Source organism: Arabidopsis thaliana, chromosome 3 (assembly GCF_000001735.4).
Source record: "Arabidopsis thaliana chromosome 3, partial sequence".
NCBI classification, from domain to species: domain Eukaryota; kingdom Viridiplantae; phylum Streptophyta; class Magnoliopsida; order Brassicales; family Brassicaceae; genus Arabidopsis; species Arabidopsis thaliana.
This window is the reverse complement of record NC_003074.8, coordinates 11,719,532-11,736,263: the sequence shown is the minus strand read 5'-3', so window position 1 is coordinate 11,736,263 and position 16,732 is coordinate 11,719,532. Positions and strand designations below refer to the sequence as shown.

The 16,732-nt window shown below is 33.6% G+C and overlaps 2 protein-coding genes, 1 long non-coding RNA gene and 2 pseudogenes across 5 annotated transcripts; 1 reads left to right on the top strand and 4 right to left on the bottom strand.

The window, feature by feature from the left end:
* Positions 1-1,447: 1,447 nt before the first annotated feature.
* Positions 1,448-2,956, bottom strand: AT3G29820 (annotated as a pseudogene; the record flags this gene model as incomplete). The annotated part of the gene is made up of 1 exon: positions 1,448-2,956.
* A 1,395-nt stretch (positions 2,957-4,351) lies between these two features.
* AT3G05965 lies at positions 4,352-4,661 on the bottom strand. The gene has a single exon (NR_141217.1). It is a non-coding gene; the product is annotated as an other RNA (long non-coding RNA).
* A 1,252-nt stretch (positions 4,662-5,913) lies between these two features.
* On the bottom strand, positions 5,914-8,240 carry COBL2 (COBRA-like protein 2 precursor). The gene is made up of 6 exons (NM_113910.5): positions 7,974-8,240; positions 7,632-7,711; positions 7,060-7,516; positions 6,820-6,976; positions 6,475-6,743; positions 5,914-6,389 (listed from the first exon to the last, which is right to left on the bottom strand). Exons 1-6 carry the CDS (start codon positions 8,050-8,052, stop codon positions 6,106-6,108), a joined length of 1,326 nt encoding a protein of 441 aa, NP_566851.1. The 5' UTR covers positions 8,053-8,240; the 3' UTR covers positions 5,914-6,105.
* Positions 8,241-9,002: 762 nt separating this feature from the next.
* AT3G29805 lies at positions 9,003-9,624 on the top strand (annotated as a pseudogene; the record flags this gene model as incomplete). The annotated part of the gene is made up of 1 exon: positions 9,003-9,624.
* Positions 9,625-14,160: 4,536 nt separating this feature from the next.
* AT3G29800 (P-loop containing nucleoside triphosphate hydrolases superfamily protein) lies at positions 14,161-16,168 on the bottom strand (the record flags this gene model as incomplete). Its single annotated transcript, NM_113909.1, has 3 exons — positions 14,161-14,358; positions 14,910-15,245; positions 15,380-16,168. 3 exons carry the CDS (start codon positions 16,166-16,168, stop codon positions 14,161-14,163), a joined length of 1,323 nt encoding a protein of 440 aa, NP_189629.1.
* Positions 16,169-16,732: the final 564 nt, after the last annotated feature.

The following is a 16,732-nucleotide window of genomic DNA, read 5'->3' as shown; positions in this document are numbered from 1 at the left end:
TCTAAGAAACTACTAATCATGCTCGTTTTATGATCCATCCTCATTAAAAACTTGGGAGTTGGCAACAATTCATTTAACACTTGGATTTTTTACAAGTTTGGTACCCACAAATTTGAATTTTCTATTTTGGAGAGTACTATCTCACCATAAAGAGCACCAAATCTCTCTAGTTGTTTTCCGTGGCTTTTATGGTTCTTACGGAATGATTTCACTCGAAGGAAGGGACACAACTCTTCACAAGCACTAGCGTAGTAATTGTAGTAAATGGATAACAACATAGGAAAGTATGTTTCTCTATATTAGTACTAATATGATATTTGGTCTAATTAGACTATTAAAATTGTAATTCAGTTACAAATTGCAAAAACTTGCTCGAATAAATTCTTATGAATCTTGATTATACTAAAAACAGGTTTCAATTATTAGAAAACTTAGGTTTTGCAAGATACCATTCCATATATATATATATAGCTTTGGAAGGAGCAAAACTTATTTGGTTTGACATGGTTTTGATATCAAGATGATGTAGTAGGATCCATTATGGGAGCTCGAAATATACAGTAAGTCTCTCTCTACTACATTCCAAATTAGAATAACTCAAATGGGTTATGTTTACTGTATGATAGACCAGCTAAAGAAGAGGGTAGCATTTTCAACAGACTCTTCCGATTTGGTAGAGATGAATTGACTTTTAGAGGAGTTTGTGAGGAGTAAGGAATTGTTTTCTTTGGTTACTATTTTGTTTATTCCACACAAAAAAAAAATTAAAAAGCGGGCATGATCATGCAGTGCATGACTTTATCTGCAAAATATTAGTTATCCTATCATTCCGTAAGAACCATAAAATCCACATGAAACAACTAAAGTGATTTCCTGCTCCTTATGGTAAGATGGTACTCTCCAAACTAGAAAATTCAGATTCGTGGGCACCAAACTTGTAAGAAATCCAAGAATTAATAGAAATGGTGACAACTCTCAAGTTTGCAAGGAGGATGGAGACATAAAAGGAGCATGATTAATGGTTTCTTCTTATGTCCCAGACTTTGACAGGTTATGTCACAACTTTTTTCGCGTCGTTATAGACTTAGTGTCGGCTTAACTATAGGTGTTGGTAGTACGACCGCCCCATATACATAAATTTTTAGGGCACAAAAAAAAATTGTATATACAAAAAGGGCACAAAAAAAATTGTCTATATAAAAGGGGCACAATTTTTTTTTATTATACCAAATGGGCACCAAATACTTTTCTTAAAAGAAGAAACCTAAAAAAAAAATATTGGAGTGACATATCTTTAAATTTGTCTCATGTGATCTGAAATGTATGAGCATACTTGAAGTAACTACTAAGGATGCCGATGCAATTTACCAAAGAAAGTGTCTTTTTTTGTGTGCGACCAGGAGTCAAACGCCTCCCGTGATTTATTAGAAAAAATAAAATCAAACTACATCTGTACTCATCTTGGTCTTGTAGACCCATGATTATCCTCTAACCAAAGCGGAGCAACAGCCTCTGGTACAGAAAGAAAAGAATGAAAACCTAACGGTAAAGTAAACGCATAGTTGGCTAATCCGTCAGCAAGACAATTAGCTTTCCTATACACGTGAGAGATACGGACTATCCAGTCCCTTGTGATAAAGCCATGGCACAATCACACCAGGACAGCGGATGATAGTCACATATCCCTGTCGTAAGAAACCCAACCACCATGTTTGAATCAATCTCTAATTCCACTTGGGTGGCCATCCTCTCCCAAGCCAAATACAGCCCATAGTACACACCCCACAGCTCTGCTAACGGTGCCGAACATTTACCTATATTCAGCCCAAAGCCCCCACACCAAGCTCCATCACTATCTCGCAAACCCCCGCTGAAGTGGCTAAGCCCAGGTTTCCTCTAGAAGCACCATTTGTATTTACCTTAATCCAGCCTACTTGTGGTGCCGACCAACCAATCATCCTCTCCTCTCGGCTGATCATCCTCTCATTCCCCATATTTGCGAGCTTAGCTAAGGCCACCTCTTTAACTGCATCTTTAAGAAACTTTACTCTATCCCGGCACACCCCATTCTGCCCAAAGACATTACCACACCACCATTTCCATCCCCACGAAACCGATATTGTAAAGAAAGTAGCCAAGGAACTGCCCTCAACAACCGCTCCTTCATCTAGGTTAGCATAAACCCATTCATGCAGTGATTGAGTAAAAAACACATGTTGTTTTTGCCTTGGTACTATTCTGGTCCAAATACATGTTATGGCAGGACAATCTTGGTAGGACAATCTTGGCAGGACAATCTTGTAGTACATGAATGATTATTTCCACCCCTCCTTTACAGACAGAACATACATCTGTGTTGGAAATGTGCCTTCGCTTCCTCTCCGCATTGACCATTATCACCTGATTACAAACCAGCCACAAAAACACTCGTATTCTTTTTGGTACTAAAACCCTCCACACTAGACGGAAAAGCTGCTCCAAGTTCTGTCTCAGTGTATCATCTAGTGTCAACATAGCATAAGCTGACCTCACAATAAAGTTCCCATCTGCACTATCTCCTCAAGATATCTTATCCTTCGCACCAGTAACATTATCTAGAACCACAGCTCACAGTTACAGTCTTGTATTTTTGGAAATAAAAGGTATCAACTTACTCATATCTGAGCCCCTACAGTCTCTCCATAAATCTCGAGTTGATTGCATCTCCATCCCCGCAGCTAACGGTGCATTTGGAGACTTCATAATGGAATTATTCGATAACCATCTATCTATCCAAAATCTGATATCTTTTCCGTCGCCCAAACCCGCTATGTCCATGAATAATAACATCACGCAGCCCATCACCAATACTTCTCCATGTTGATGACCAGTTGCTTTTCACAGTGACCCATTTGGCATCATGGATATCACCCATCTTGTACTTACTTCTCACCACTCTTGCCCAGAGACTAGATTGCCCAAAGAAAGTGTCTCCGAAAGAGCTCTAATTTTCCTGCTTTCGTGTTTAATGTTCAACTAACAACTAAGGTTCCACTCTACCTCCTCAAACATATGTTAGTTAATCAATAGTTTGACTTAACTGTATGTCTCTCACATTTTGTATGATACCTAATTAGCTTATCTAGTTTCTAATTTTGGATTACATCCACACCCAAAATGGAATATCTTCTAGAACCATAAACTCTCGAAGGATATATTAGTGCCAAAAATTTGTTACCATTAAGTTTGGATGGAGAAACTTTTCTCTGCTATTTCCTTGTCGGAGATTAAAATTTGGTATCCTAGGATCATCTATATAGCGCCAAGCCGATTTATTATCCTTTTAAGACGTGTTTTTATTGTCTAAATTATACACTTCCATCCAAATGACAGAGAGTTAGGGGTTTTTGCCTCCATAATGTGAACATTCATGTAGTATCTCACTTTCAACACCCCTGCTATATATACTAGTGAAGTTGAGAATTAAATCCATCACCAATAATGTTTAGCAAGGGTGTTGAAACCCCTTGTTAAGATATTCACTAAATCCATCCAAATTCACTGATTTTTTCGAAAGATCGAAACCCCATCCCTTCCATGTGTTAATTTACACAATTTCTCCGATGCCAGTCATTGTAGGCACACGTACTTTCCTTTAAACTCCATCAATAGTTCAAAATAACACTTGTTAGCTTAGCACTAAGCTCTTAAAGAACATTAAAGCACATAAGAACATATGTATGGTAACTCTAAATAATTATTTAGTTGGTACTTTGTTCGGTGTAATTAATATTTTCTTACCGAACATAACCCATAACCCATAATATATTGAAGTTGATTTTTGACCTAAAGCTATTCCATATTTTCCAATAATATCGTAGAAAACAATGTCTTTTAGGTTTCCCATCCAACAACACATGGTAAGAAACTTAATTAATGCTTTACATGATCAAAGAAATCCAAACAAAATTATAGCCTAAAACGAGTCAGAACAACCTCTAAACAGATTCATTCTATCTTGTCATATGCTTTACTGATATCAATCGTAATAATCAAAAAAACTTCTTCATACATAAACTATGGAATATTTCTTGAGCTATCAAGAAATTCTTTGTAATAACTCTGCCCGAAAAGAATGATACCGAAGAACTTTTGATCTAACTTTATCACTCATGTTAGAAAGAAAAATCGGTATGAACTTTCCCATCTTTTGTGGTTTATCTGTTTTCAGTATTAAAAATTTACTGAAAAGATTTGGTGTGGTAATTCAAATATACACACGCACATATTGGTGAAAAGAATCAAATTTTTATCAGCTATATATATAAGAATCCATAACTGATACAAAGTTGAATTCAATTTTGAAAACCAATTTTAAATTGTGGAAGTGACGTACATAAGTAAAAGAATCTCTAGATTTTTGAGATTTTTCTTTTTATTATTTTCCACTAAATTAGTTTATCAATCAATGAATGGTTTTGTTTTTATCAAAGTATGGTTGGAAATGAAAAAAGTAAAGAACCAATCCTATTTCTAGTATGTTACATATATCAAACATAAAAAAAAATTGAGTTTATTAAATCTGTGATTGTTCCAACGATAAAAGAGGCTAGAAAACCAAGTAGACAACACGAAAAGCCAAAACGATTTCTTAATTTTCTAAAAGAACAACCAACGCACCTGAAAGTTTGACACCACCCACGCTTCTGAATCGTCAAGATCTCACGAGTTGTTTTTGTCTAAGAATTTTGTAGTATGAAATCAGTATCAATCCTCCCTCTTGAATCTTTAGATTCAATGAATAATGTTAATGTCTTGATTTTTTGATGACTCAAAGTCAGAGTAATCTTTCTAAGTAAATAAAAGGTAAGTTAAGTATTATATTGTAGTCCAGTTTAGGCCAGTAATCTGTCTTAGATATCTTTCTCTTTTTGTTTAAAAATTGGTCAAGGAGGAGGTGAATGAGATTTCTTTCTTCTTATGGCATATTGAATCATTGTTTTTTTAATGGAAGAAATTTATAATAAAAATTAAAATCATCATATATTGCTCATAAAAAATGGAAACATCATTAGTATAGAACTTTATTATTCAGTAAATCTAAATATTCAACATTACCAAACTAGTGAGAATTGATAGAAATCACCAATAAAGTTATATATAATAAAAAAACATTATTCACAATAATGTTGACGTGTCAACTTTTTTCTAAGTAGACAATCAACTTTCTAAAGAGTAAAATGAGTCATAAAATTAAATCAAATTATAATCCATTCAATTTAGTCCATTAGTTGGTCATTACAACCCAAAACTTCTGTAAGTTTGTATGATATTAGTAGAAAAAATATCATACAAACATTATATGGATGTAAGGCCAAAGCCTAGAATCTCTTAATGATATTAAAAAAAAAGGGGTCTTTTGTTATCCGAACATTGTTTAAAATTCTATATCCAAACTAACAAAAATGTACTTATATATTGAATGCAACCTTGTCAATCAATCCCCTACATTGGATGCCATGTGAATTGTTCACATTCTTCTTGATCATACTAGAGATATTTTTGGACTCCAAAAGAAAATATATTTGTGACAGTATAATGGACTAAATAGAAAAGATTATAATGTAGTTAACCTCATGACAAATTCTAATTTTTTAGTTTTTGTTTTATGTGTGTGTTTTTTAACAACAAAAAATATCTGGGAAAAAAATTCCTAAAAACTCATAAAAAATAGGATTTTTGATTTTCTTTAGAAATTTGCAAAAATTAATAAAAATCTGGATTTCCTTCTCTCTAGGGAAAATTTTTTTTGTCAACATCTTGAATGACTAAAATAGGATATCAGAAAAACTAAAACCAAAAACAACTCTAAAACACATATTCATTCAAAGTCATAGTGAACAAATAAAATTCAAATTTCTTAAAAACAATGTCAGTGGTTTTATTATAACAAAGTGTTAACCTTCAAGAAGATAACTAGTTAAGTCACAATACATACATAGCATGCTTGTCAATTAACGTATAGATAATAATATATTTCAGATACAAAGAATGATTTCCTAATAACACACTCACTTATAATGTAAACATCACCAAACATGTCCATGACAGTATATAGATATCCATTTACATAAGAATCAAAACAGATAAGAAAGTGATGAGAAGTATGACAAATGGCGAGGTTGCAATGTTTGGACTAGCGTTTGGAAGCCATGGATAAGAGTCTGGAGGTGGCATAACGCAGTTATCACCGTTGAAGTATATGCGCCTCGGAAACGCCCATCCTTTCTCGAATGTGAACTCCAATGGGTTCTTTTGGAAGAGAAGCTCTGACTGTACATTGCCTACTGGACCAGCTTGGCTTAAAAAATCATTGTAGAACTTGATTCCCCATAGCATGGCCGTGTCATCTTCAATATATGATCCAAAACATTATATTATTAGAAACCAAACATTTCTTAAGAACAAGAGAAAGAATCTGAATGAGAAACTTACTTATGTTCAAGTAAGGATTAAGCGGTTTGTAGTTGAAACTGAAAAGCTTAGTGAGATTGTCGAAGTTGGGATGCTGAACGACTAAGTTCCACTGAGAGTAGTTCATATTGTAGTTAAAGTTTGTGATGGCAACCTTCACTCTCCAGTACTCTTTGTAGCTAGTTTTTACATGCCAATGAACTCGAATGGGACACATATGTTGCGTACATTGCAAGAGAGGTTCGAGGTTGTTCTTCCCTAAGGCTGGTACTACTGAAGCTATTTTAGGGCTGTCACAAGAAATGAATCAGAAAAGAGATAAGAAAACAAAACCAAGATGGAGTTTCTAAGAGTATAGGAACTTACTCAACACATGTACCAGCTTGAGAACTATTTTGACATCCACAAGAACAAGTTGGACATGGTACTATAGTTTCATTGTAGAAGGCTGAGAGTGAGACACAACAAGTCGGAGTTTTCCGTGCTAGAAACTGCGAATATGTGCAAGTAATGTTCCATGTAACTGCCATAAGAAAACATCAAGAGAAGTGGGATTAGAAACAAGAAAATATAACTTATAGATGCTAACACAAAAGCTAAACTTACGCAAAGACTGAGTCTTTCTTCGTTTATCCGCGGAAATGAATCTACTCGGCTTAACGAGTTTTGCAGGCCCGCAAGTGTAACCAGGTCCTGGAGCCTTCAAAGTTATATTCCTAGGTGCTCTAACCGTAGTATTAGTTGTTCCAGACTGGCCAACACTAATCTGAAACGAAGAAATCGCGGTTGCGGGGTCTTGCGCCCACGCGCTAATCACACCGCCTCTACAACAGTTTGATATCTGTTGGTTATAAGGAGTTCCCGGTAACAAATCAACGATAGCCGGAGTTTTCTTGCAGCAATGAGGAATGTTACCCTTAAACTTAGAACAATCTCCTTGTTCTGTTGCTTGACCACCAACCATACTCCAAATTACTTCCTTCTTCATCCAACTCCATCCTAATTGCCACCCCGGCGCCTCAATGTGACGGTATTGTTGGAAATTAAAGATTGTTACAACAGCCTGAAGCCAATAATTTGTTAATAGTAGTAATCACTAAAGACACATTTGAAACAAGATTTATTATATAACATTGTGATAACCACAACATTTAAAGTGAAGTTTTTAAATTTCTTACCACATAACCATCACCAGTCCAGCTCATAATATCCCATTTTATAGTAATGTTTCCATATGGATCAAGTGCATCATAAGCTTCTGTGTTAGAAAGATAATCTCAAACATGTGAGCTCATAACCAGAAAACAGAACAAACACAAAATTAAGACTTTTTCCTATCAATTGGTTAAGATAATAGACAACGTTAAAATTCAGAGAAACCCCACAGAATCATCATCATCATTCACCATCACAAATTCAGAAAGAGTTACAAATATCAATGATAATTATCACAGATGAAAAAGAGACAAAAGTGTAAAAAACAATTTTCTTTTTCTTTCAGACAGAACATTGAAGCAAACCTGTTGTGGTGAAAGTGAAACTGGTCCAAGAACAGAGAAACAGAAGCAAAAAGGAGAATCTGGAGAAGAGAATGTTCATATCTCTGATCTCTGATTTCTGATCAGCAGTTGTCTTTGATCTCTCCCGCCGGCGGAAACTTCTCGAAGATGTGTGTGAGAGAGAGGAAAGAGAAGAGAGACACAGAACTGGCTTTAGTTAACTTTTAAGACTTAGAAGCACTTAAAGCCAAAAGTTACTCGTTTTAATCAGTGTTTTATTAGTTTACGTTTTGTACATTTGTAGATAATTACAACCAAGACAAGAAATGTATTTACTATTTTTATTTAGTTTGAAGAAGCAGACGTTACATTAATCTTGTGGACAAACCAAAAGTATATATATTAATCTAGCTGTATCGCAAATAAATATTTCAGAATTTGTGTTTAGACTTTTAGTCTAAATTTGAAGGTAGAGCCGGTCAAGTTACGCTTAAAATATTTGAAGATATGATAAATTAATAATAGGAAAATCTGCTGATTTAAAGACAATATTTACATCAATAATTAAAAATATATATATAAAGAAAATATTATGGTATGTGAAGCAGTGACTTTTGGCTGATGACTAAAATTAAAAATTGAACAGAAGTCACTAAACTGAACAGAAGATTTTGTTTTACCCAAGCTAAAATAAATATTAAAACAATCCAAATAGTATATAAATTTTTACAGTAAATAAGCTAAACATGGTCTTAATTAGGGGTGTCAAAATGGGTAACCCAACTCAACTCAACTCATAATCAAATGAGTTTAGGATTAAATGAGTTATGAGTTGACCCAACCCATTTAACAAAATGGGTTGGGTCAACCCATAACTCATTTAATTTGATGGGTTGAGTTGTTAAATGAGTTAACCCATTAAGTAATAATTTAATTAATTATTATTATAAAACAATAATAAATAATTATCATTATTAATTCATTATCATCAAACTTAAAATATTTACGGATTCCACTTTTTACAGGTTTACGTTTTTGGTATAGAAAATCACGGATTTACGTTTTTGGCGGGAAAATTATAGGTTTTTACGTTTTTGGCCGGAAAATAATGGGTTTACATTTTTTGGCTGGAAAATTTCGGGTTTAAGCTTTTTGGCGGAAAAATCTCGGGTTTACGTTTTTGGCGAAAAATAACGGATTTACGTTTTTGGCGGGAAAATCTCGGGTTTACGTTTTTGGCGGGAAAATCACGGGTTTACGTTTTTGGCGGGAAAATCACGGGTTTACGTTTTTGGCGGGAAAATTATGGATTTACGTTTTTCGCGGGAAAATTACGGGTTTACGTTTTTGGCGGGAAAATCACGGGTTTACGTTTTTGGCGGGAAAATCACGGGTTTACGTTTTTGGCGGAAAAATCACGGGTTTACGTTTTTGGCGGGAAAATCACGGGTTTACGTTTTTGGCGGGAAAATCACGGGTTTACGTTTTTGGTGGAAAAATTACGGGTTTACGTTTTTGGCGGGAAAATTATGGATATACGTTTTTGGCGGGAAAATCACGGGTTTACGTTTTTGGTGGAAAAATCATGGGTTTATGTTTTTTGGTGGAAAAATTACGAGTTTATTTTTTCTCAATTTCATCGCTTGTATATTTAAGAAATTTGGAAAAATATTAATTTTATTAAATTGGTTTAGATGTGTTGGTTAAACTTAAATTGGCATTGATTTAGAGATTTTAGTTGGTTTAATTCAATTTTACAAAATTTGATGGGTTAATTGGGTAAACCATTGAAACCATTAACCATTACAACCCAACTCATTTTACTCATCAAACCAATTGACTCATCAACCCATTTGACCCATCAACTCATTTCAGTCAAAATTTTCAACTCATTAGGGTTCATGGATTGAGTTGAGTTGACCCATGAATTTTGACTCATTTTGACACCCCTAGTCTTAATCAAATATTGAAAGGCGAACTGTTTAACTGATATTGACTAAAAATCGGTAATATTATCTTAAAAGGAAAAAACCCAAAAAAGCTGCCATCTAAATTTTTTTTGCTGTTTAATACGTTTACTATTAAATTTGAAAAAAATACTTTATTTAATCGTAAAATTTTGAAAATAGATTGTATATATAAACATAAACCGCATGGGTTAAGTTTTAACCGCAGTTAATATTTCCGTTGGCATAGTTAACAATCGTTAAGTCGGAGATACGATTTTACCAATTTTTTAAAAATGAAGGTTTTTAAAGACAAGCGAAATTAAATAAAGTATTTTTATTCTAAATTTAATACTACACGTATTAAACGGCCAAAAAAAATTAGATAACGGTTTTTTCGGGGTTTTTCCCTTATCTCAAACTAGTTAGCTATAAGTTTTTTTTAATAAAAAACCGAATCAAAACTCAAATCGATCAAACCAAAATAAAATTATATTTCAAATAGATCAATTTTTGTTATTGAAAACAAAAAATTTGAATAGTCAGAACCAAATTGAACCGAATAACTGAATATCCACTTCTATCCAAAACAATAAAAACTATTATCAAGTATTATGATGATTTTTTATTGAGAAAATGTTATTTAATATCTCAATTTTCAAATTATGATCTTTATAAATCAGCTTCACATGTGAATATTTTATATATGTAGCCATAATTTAAAAGTTAGGATTGACATTTTTCTTTTTTTTTTAATTAGTCAGTTTATTTAAAATAAATTTTATTAAACCAAAGGTAATTTTCAAGGGACCAAATAAACTGAATAAAATAAAGCGAAAACGAAGACAAGAGTTACAACAAAATATTTTTTTATTAATCTGCAAAAATGAATAATTTAATTTAGTGACTTTCATCAACAGCTACTAATCTATTTGCAAGGTACAGTTGTCTCGAGAAAAAGACGGCAACGTTTGTCTATTTGCTGGGTCCATCCGAATCTAGAACCTTAAGTTTTGTAAGTTTTCATTTGTTTGTCACGGAAAAAGGGTCACCGCATACCACAATAAAATTACCTCGTCGCCACAACCCACATATATTTCATAATATGGGCTTCGAATTCATGAATTAGGCCAAAACCGGGCCATATCTTTGGTTCTCTACATTAATCAGTGTGATCTTTAATCATCCTTTCAAATAGTTTCCACATAATACATTTTAAATATCTTTCATTTCATACACTGTATCAAGTCTAGGGGTGGGAAAAAAAACGAAAACCGGAAAACCGAACCGTACCGAACCGAAACAAATGGTTTGGTTTGGTTATGGTTTTGTATAAAAATCCTTTTGGTTGTAATTTTTATTTAAGTTTTGGTTTAGGTTTGGTTTGGTTAAAAACCGTAAAATCGAATGTTTTTTTTGGTTTTTGATTAAAATTAAAAATAATTGTATATATATAAATATAATATCCATTTGATATATTATATTTACCAAACTATCGAAAAACAAAACCCTAACCCTAACCTAAACTAAAATTCAATATAAATTACATGCTGTCATTTAGGATTTGGGTATACAAACTAGATTTTGATTTTATTTATGCATCAAACTTATAATTTTTTTTTGGTAAAAACATGAAAAAATCGGAACCAAACCGGAACCGATCCGAACCAAAATACATATGGTTTTTAATTGGTTTTAATTTTTCTAAAACCGAAAAACCGTAAAACCGTTAAAACCGAACCGTAACCAAACCGAATTTCATATGGTTTTTATATGGTTTCACTTTTCTTAAAACCAAAAAACTATAAAACCGAAAAAACCAAACCAAAACCAAACCGAAAAAACAAACGCCGAGCCCTATAAAAAACAGTGGATATAAAATTCTAAAGACTGAAATCTGATTATAGTACAGTTTCGTAATTTCGTATACGTTATAATAGAAAACATGTAATTGCTTTATGTTCGTCAAATATCACAATTTTAACTATACTATATATAATATTAAAATCTCACACTTTTCTGAATTGCCAAAGTATATATACATGTGTAATTATCACTCAATAAATTTGAAATCTAATTTACATTTAAATCTTCATAGTTAAAATCTCTAAAACAAAGCTTCATTCAAACTAAACTATTGTAACGCCCGTGAACCGGAAAATCGGTTAGGGTTTGTTTTTAAATCATCTGGTTTAATTGGTTGGGTTAATTGGAAACCCTAAAGTGTGCCTATAAAAGAAGGAAACTCGAAATTAGGGCAGAATCGTTAACCACTTTTCGTTTTATAAAAGAGAAAAAAAGAGAAAAGGAGAAGGAGCAGAATCGTTAGGGTTTGGAAGAAATCAGTTTCGTCATATCAAATCATGGTCAAAGGTAACGAAATTTGGTAGAGTTATTCCCAAGTCGTTTATCGTTATGCTCCAGTTTACAGAACTTGATTTGGATTAAAATTGGTTGAGTTATTCGCAGTTTTGTGAGACACGTTTTCTCAGACGCGAATTAGGACCAGCGGAGATTGAAACTGAGATCGTGGTCTCGCCTGTTTTCCGATCGGCACTAGATTTTGTGGGAGGCGTTTTTACGTCGGCAGCTAGGGTTTCACCGGGGCGATTGAATAGTTAACGGTTAGTTTGTATTTTAGGGTTTCGTCTTTGAGACTGCTTGTTTCTGATTTTTCCTGTCCAGTTTGCTTCAAGGTTTTTTTGGTTGTGGACTTGTTGTAGGGCGGTTCTGGACTGTTTCAGACGCAAGGAGAGTCTCTCCTGGTTTAATTATTGTTAGGATCAATTTGTTAAGGTGAGTGCGTGACCACGAGCTTATCTGAGCGATTGGGTTGTATGATTTGTTTTATGTGATGATATGTAGGTGTGGTGAATGTGTGTTTGGGTGAATTGTTCAATGACTGGTTTGTTTATGTTGTATTTGTTATTATACCCTTTTATTTGCTTGTGTGTATAGCTCGTAGATGGGAGGATCGTCTCACTAAGTATTTGTGATAATACTTACGCATCTCTTTGTGTTGTTGATGCAGGTAAAGATAAAGTGTGATCGTGGAATCATGGCAAGGAAGAAAGGATGATTTAGGAACTCGGTTGTTTTATTTTTGTGTTTTTGGTTATTGGAACCCGGTTAGGATTGTTAGTTATTCTTGGTTTTGCTGGTCGAATTATTTATTTATTCATAAAATAGTATTTTTGACTTGCGGTTTAATTGTTATTTTATTGGTTGGTTTAATTAGATATTTATGGGAATATTTAATTATATTTTTAAAAAATGAGTCGGGTTGTTTCAATTATCAATCAATCTAAATATAAGGTATATCCAGAAAGTTCAGAAAAAATATAGTTAATCTGGATATCATACCTTACAAAAGTGTTTAGTGCATCCAAGTTAAGATAATATATACATAAGATTTTTTTTTTCTTTTTGAAAACCTATATTCATAAAGATTATATGTTGTCAAATCCGGGAATAATCTTGGAATGCTCTTAACGAGTAAAAAAGTAAGTTTTTAGTTAGCATAAATTGTCTTCATGGAAACTTAAGTTCTCCTCAGCAATGCCGTTCCTAGATTTATCAGAGTTTAAGACGAAGTTGAGATTATAAGCCTTTCCAATCTTTTTTAAATAAAATAATTTTGTAACTATATAAATCATTGAAAACAAACAATAATATGACTAAGACATATTTTTTCTTCCTTCATTTTTAATTAAGGCTTTCACCAAATTCTCATAATCTTATGTTTTTTAGATTCGAGTTCGATACATTCTCAAAGACATGTTGCTAAAGATTTAATTTTTTATTATTATTAAATCAGCATAATCATCATTATTTATAAACAAAGCTACTATAAGATGAATTAGTATACATTAAGTATATTTATATTTAGAAGCGGTGAAGCAGATTCTAACTGTTTTAAAATAAATAAAGTGAATAAAAATAGCATTAAAAATTAGGTTAGTCACTTTTAAGAGAAATAAAAAAAAATTTTATTTTTTTTAAAAAGTCGAGGCTATTTGCTTCAAATAGTATAATATTTGGAGCTCTAAAACTTTTAAATTATTATGAAGGCAAAAATTCTATTTCAATTATACAATTTGAAAATTATAACTTAAATCAAAAGTATTAAGTACATGCCACAGAGAGAGATTAACTGAAGAAGTTAGATTTTCTTTAGAAACTTCCTTTAAACCTCACTTTGGGTCTCTCAGATCTGTTTTATTCTTCTACCAATGAAATCAAGTTTGAGAGCTACTTATCTCTTATTTCTCGTTACTCGAGTAATCTATATTACTTCCGGTCTCTGTCTCATTGCATCGAACTTGGTTCAGAGCTTCAACTATAATAGTCTGACTTTTCCTAGGTTTTGAATCCAAATTTGAGTTTTTTCTTGTTTCTTCTGGAATTTGTGGTAGATCATCATCAATGTGATCATTCTCCTTCGATGAACTATATCTTACCTGCGGCTTATAGCCTATCTAGGTGACCGACTACTGAGATATCTACCTTCTCTTTGCTCTTAGAAGTTCTTCTTGTTATAACATTAATGGAGAAGACAAGTTATTGTACGTTAGTTGAAATGTAGATAGAAATACAAACCTTAGTTGAAATGTAGGCAAGGACAAGAAATTCTGTATAAAGGAAAATAAACTTGGTTTTGGGAGATCATTTCCATATATTTTGAGTAGATCATTTATTCTTATCGAGATTTATGTCTCGTGTGTTGCCCTTGGGCTTATAAGGGCTAAGCCACCGCACAAAAAGAGGACGGTGAGCATCGGGTGACCATCGTTTTAGTGAATCACAAGCTTTTAGTAAACTATTACTAGGTTAATCAACACACGCAATTTGGTTATTTAGGTGTTAAAGGTATAATAATAAAAGAAATCGATGTTTTGTGGAAAATGAGCACAACTTTCATAAACTCGTTTCAAGGAAACGTAACTCATAAGTCTTTGTCATCTTCATCAATCTTATTTGATATGATACTCGTCATCTCCAAAGTCCTCACCAAGCTTTGGAGGGCCACATCAACATCTTGGCTCTTCATTAGCTCCTCCACGACTTGACCTGGTGTCACAGCTTGTCCATCAATCAAACGCTTGATGTCCGGGTAGAGACGGTGTGGGGCATCATTGTCATGAGAGATGCCCAAGTAGTTAGAAGCCAACGTTTTGAAATCCTCAAAACAGCAATGTCCCATGTAAATTTTCATTTCCATACGACATAGCAATGTTTGGTCAAACCTCTCCTTGTTGTTTGTCGTGAATATCACGACGCGTGCCTTGCCATTCGACCAAGGCCAAGTTAGGGAACTTAACAGTTGCGATAATGCCACTTTCGAGCCCTGTTAATCATACCAAAGAAAACAAAACAAAAGGTAATTAGTTTGAAAATATATACTAATAAAATTAATCATCAACTGTGTGTAATTTGGCCCATTGACTTGACTGTATAGATTATTAGCACAAGTTCACTAACCTCGAGGGAGGTGTCGATATCTTCTACGAGGAGAATCGAGCTATCCTCGACTCTGCGAATTAGTCTCCGAGTGTCGAAGTCAGTTTTCACCCCTTGAGTTATGTTATAGACATCGAAGTTGAGATATTTAGCAATAGCAGCAACAAGACTAGTCTTCCCGGCCCCCGGTAGACCATGCAGCAAGTAATATCTCATCCAATGTCGCCCAACTCTTTTGTAGAAATCTTCCTTGCTGATGAACAGGTCAATATCGTCGATGAGTCTACGCTTGAGGTCTTCCTTCATAACAATCGTTTCAAAGCTTGAATGGTGGTCAAGGATCTTGGTTTCCCAAGTGTCACAGCAGTGAGAGTATGTATGCATCTCGAGGATTCTCTTCTTGCTCTTGATCTCCTTTGCCTTGCTCTCCACGAAAGGTATGTAAGAGTCGAAGACCAAATCTCTATGCTTTTCGTCAAATCTCAGCTCGAAGCATTGCTTAGGGATGTTTCCAATATTATTTTTATCCACGAAAATCCTCCACTTGAGCTTGGCCCCTTGGTATATATCATCGAACTCACGTTCTTCCACGAAGTCAAGGTTGATTTTGTCGAAAAGATAAGCCTGAGTGGCGCCATGGATCACGTTGATCCTTCCGTTCTCAGAAGTCTCTTCGATGATAACCGTGACTTGATTATCATGGTGAGTCAGCGAAGGAGGGCCGACAAGATACCGGAGGTAAGAGATGATCAAGTATTGTATCGGACGAGTTATTGCTTGAACCATTGATTTGATCAACTTGAGCATCATGATATATTGATTGATTCTATTCGACGGAAGTATGAGTCTTTAATCCAAAAAAACAGAGGAAATTGTTTTATCAGAAAGAAGAAACTGCCGTGGTCGGCTACAAACAAAGAAACGAAGAAGAAGCCATTAGGGTTTCTAATGACACGTGAGTTTTTTTTTTTTTTTATTCATTTTTGAAATTAGTATTAATTACATAATTAAAGGAATAAAAGACGTACATATAAGGGAAGTACTATTTGTTGCCTTAATAATGAGAAGTTTAATAGAAGATTTCTTTTATCTAATTAAAATCAATAATCAACAACGAGAGGGAAATCCTCAAGCATCAGTCAACTTTTGATACCATGGCTATGAAACGACGATCTAAAGCGTTCTGTGATCGATGATCTTGACCGGTTCATTAGAAGGAAATCTATACTAAATAAAAGTTGAAGTTATTTGCTTTTAAAGGCGTCACCAATCGAGATTAGCCATATCAATAATTAACATATTTATCATCTAAGTAATTAACATATTTGAAAATAGTAATTACTTTCTATTTTAAAATAAATATAAAGGAAAATA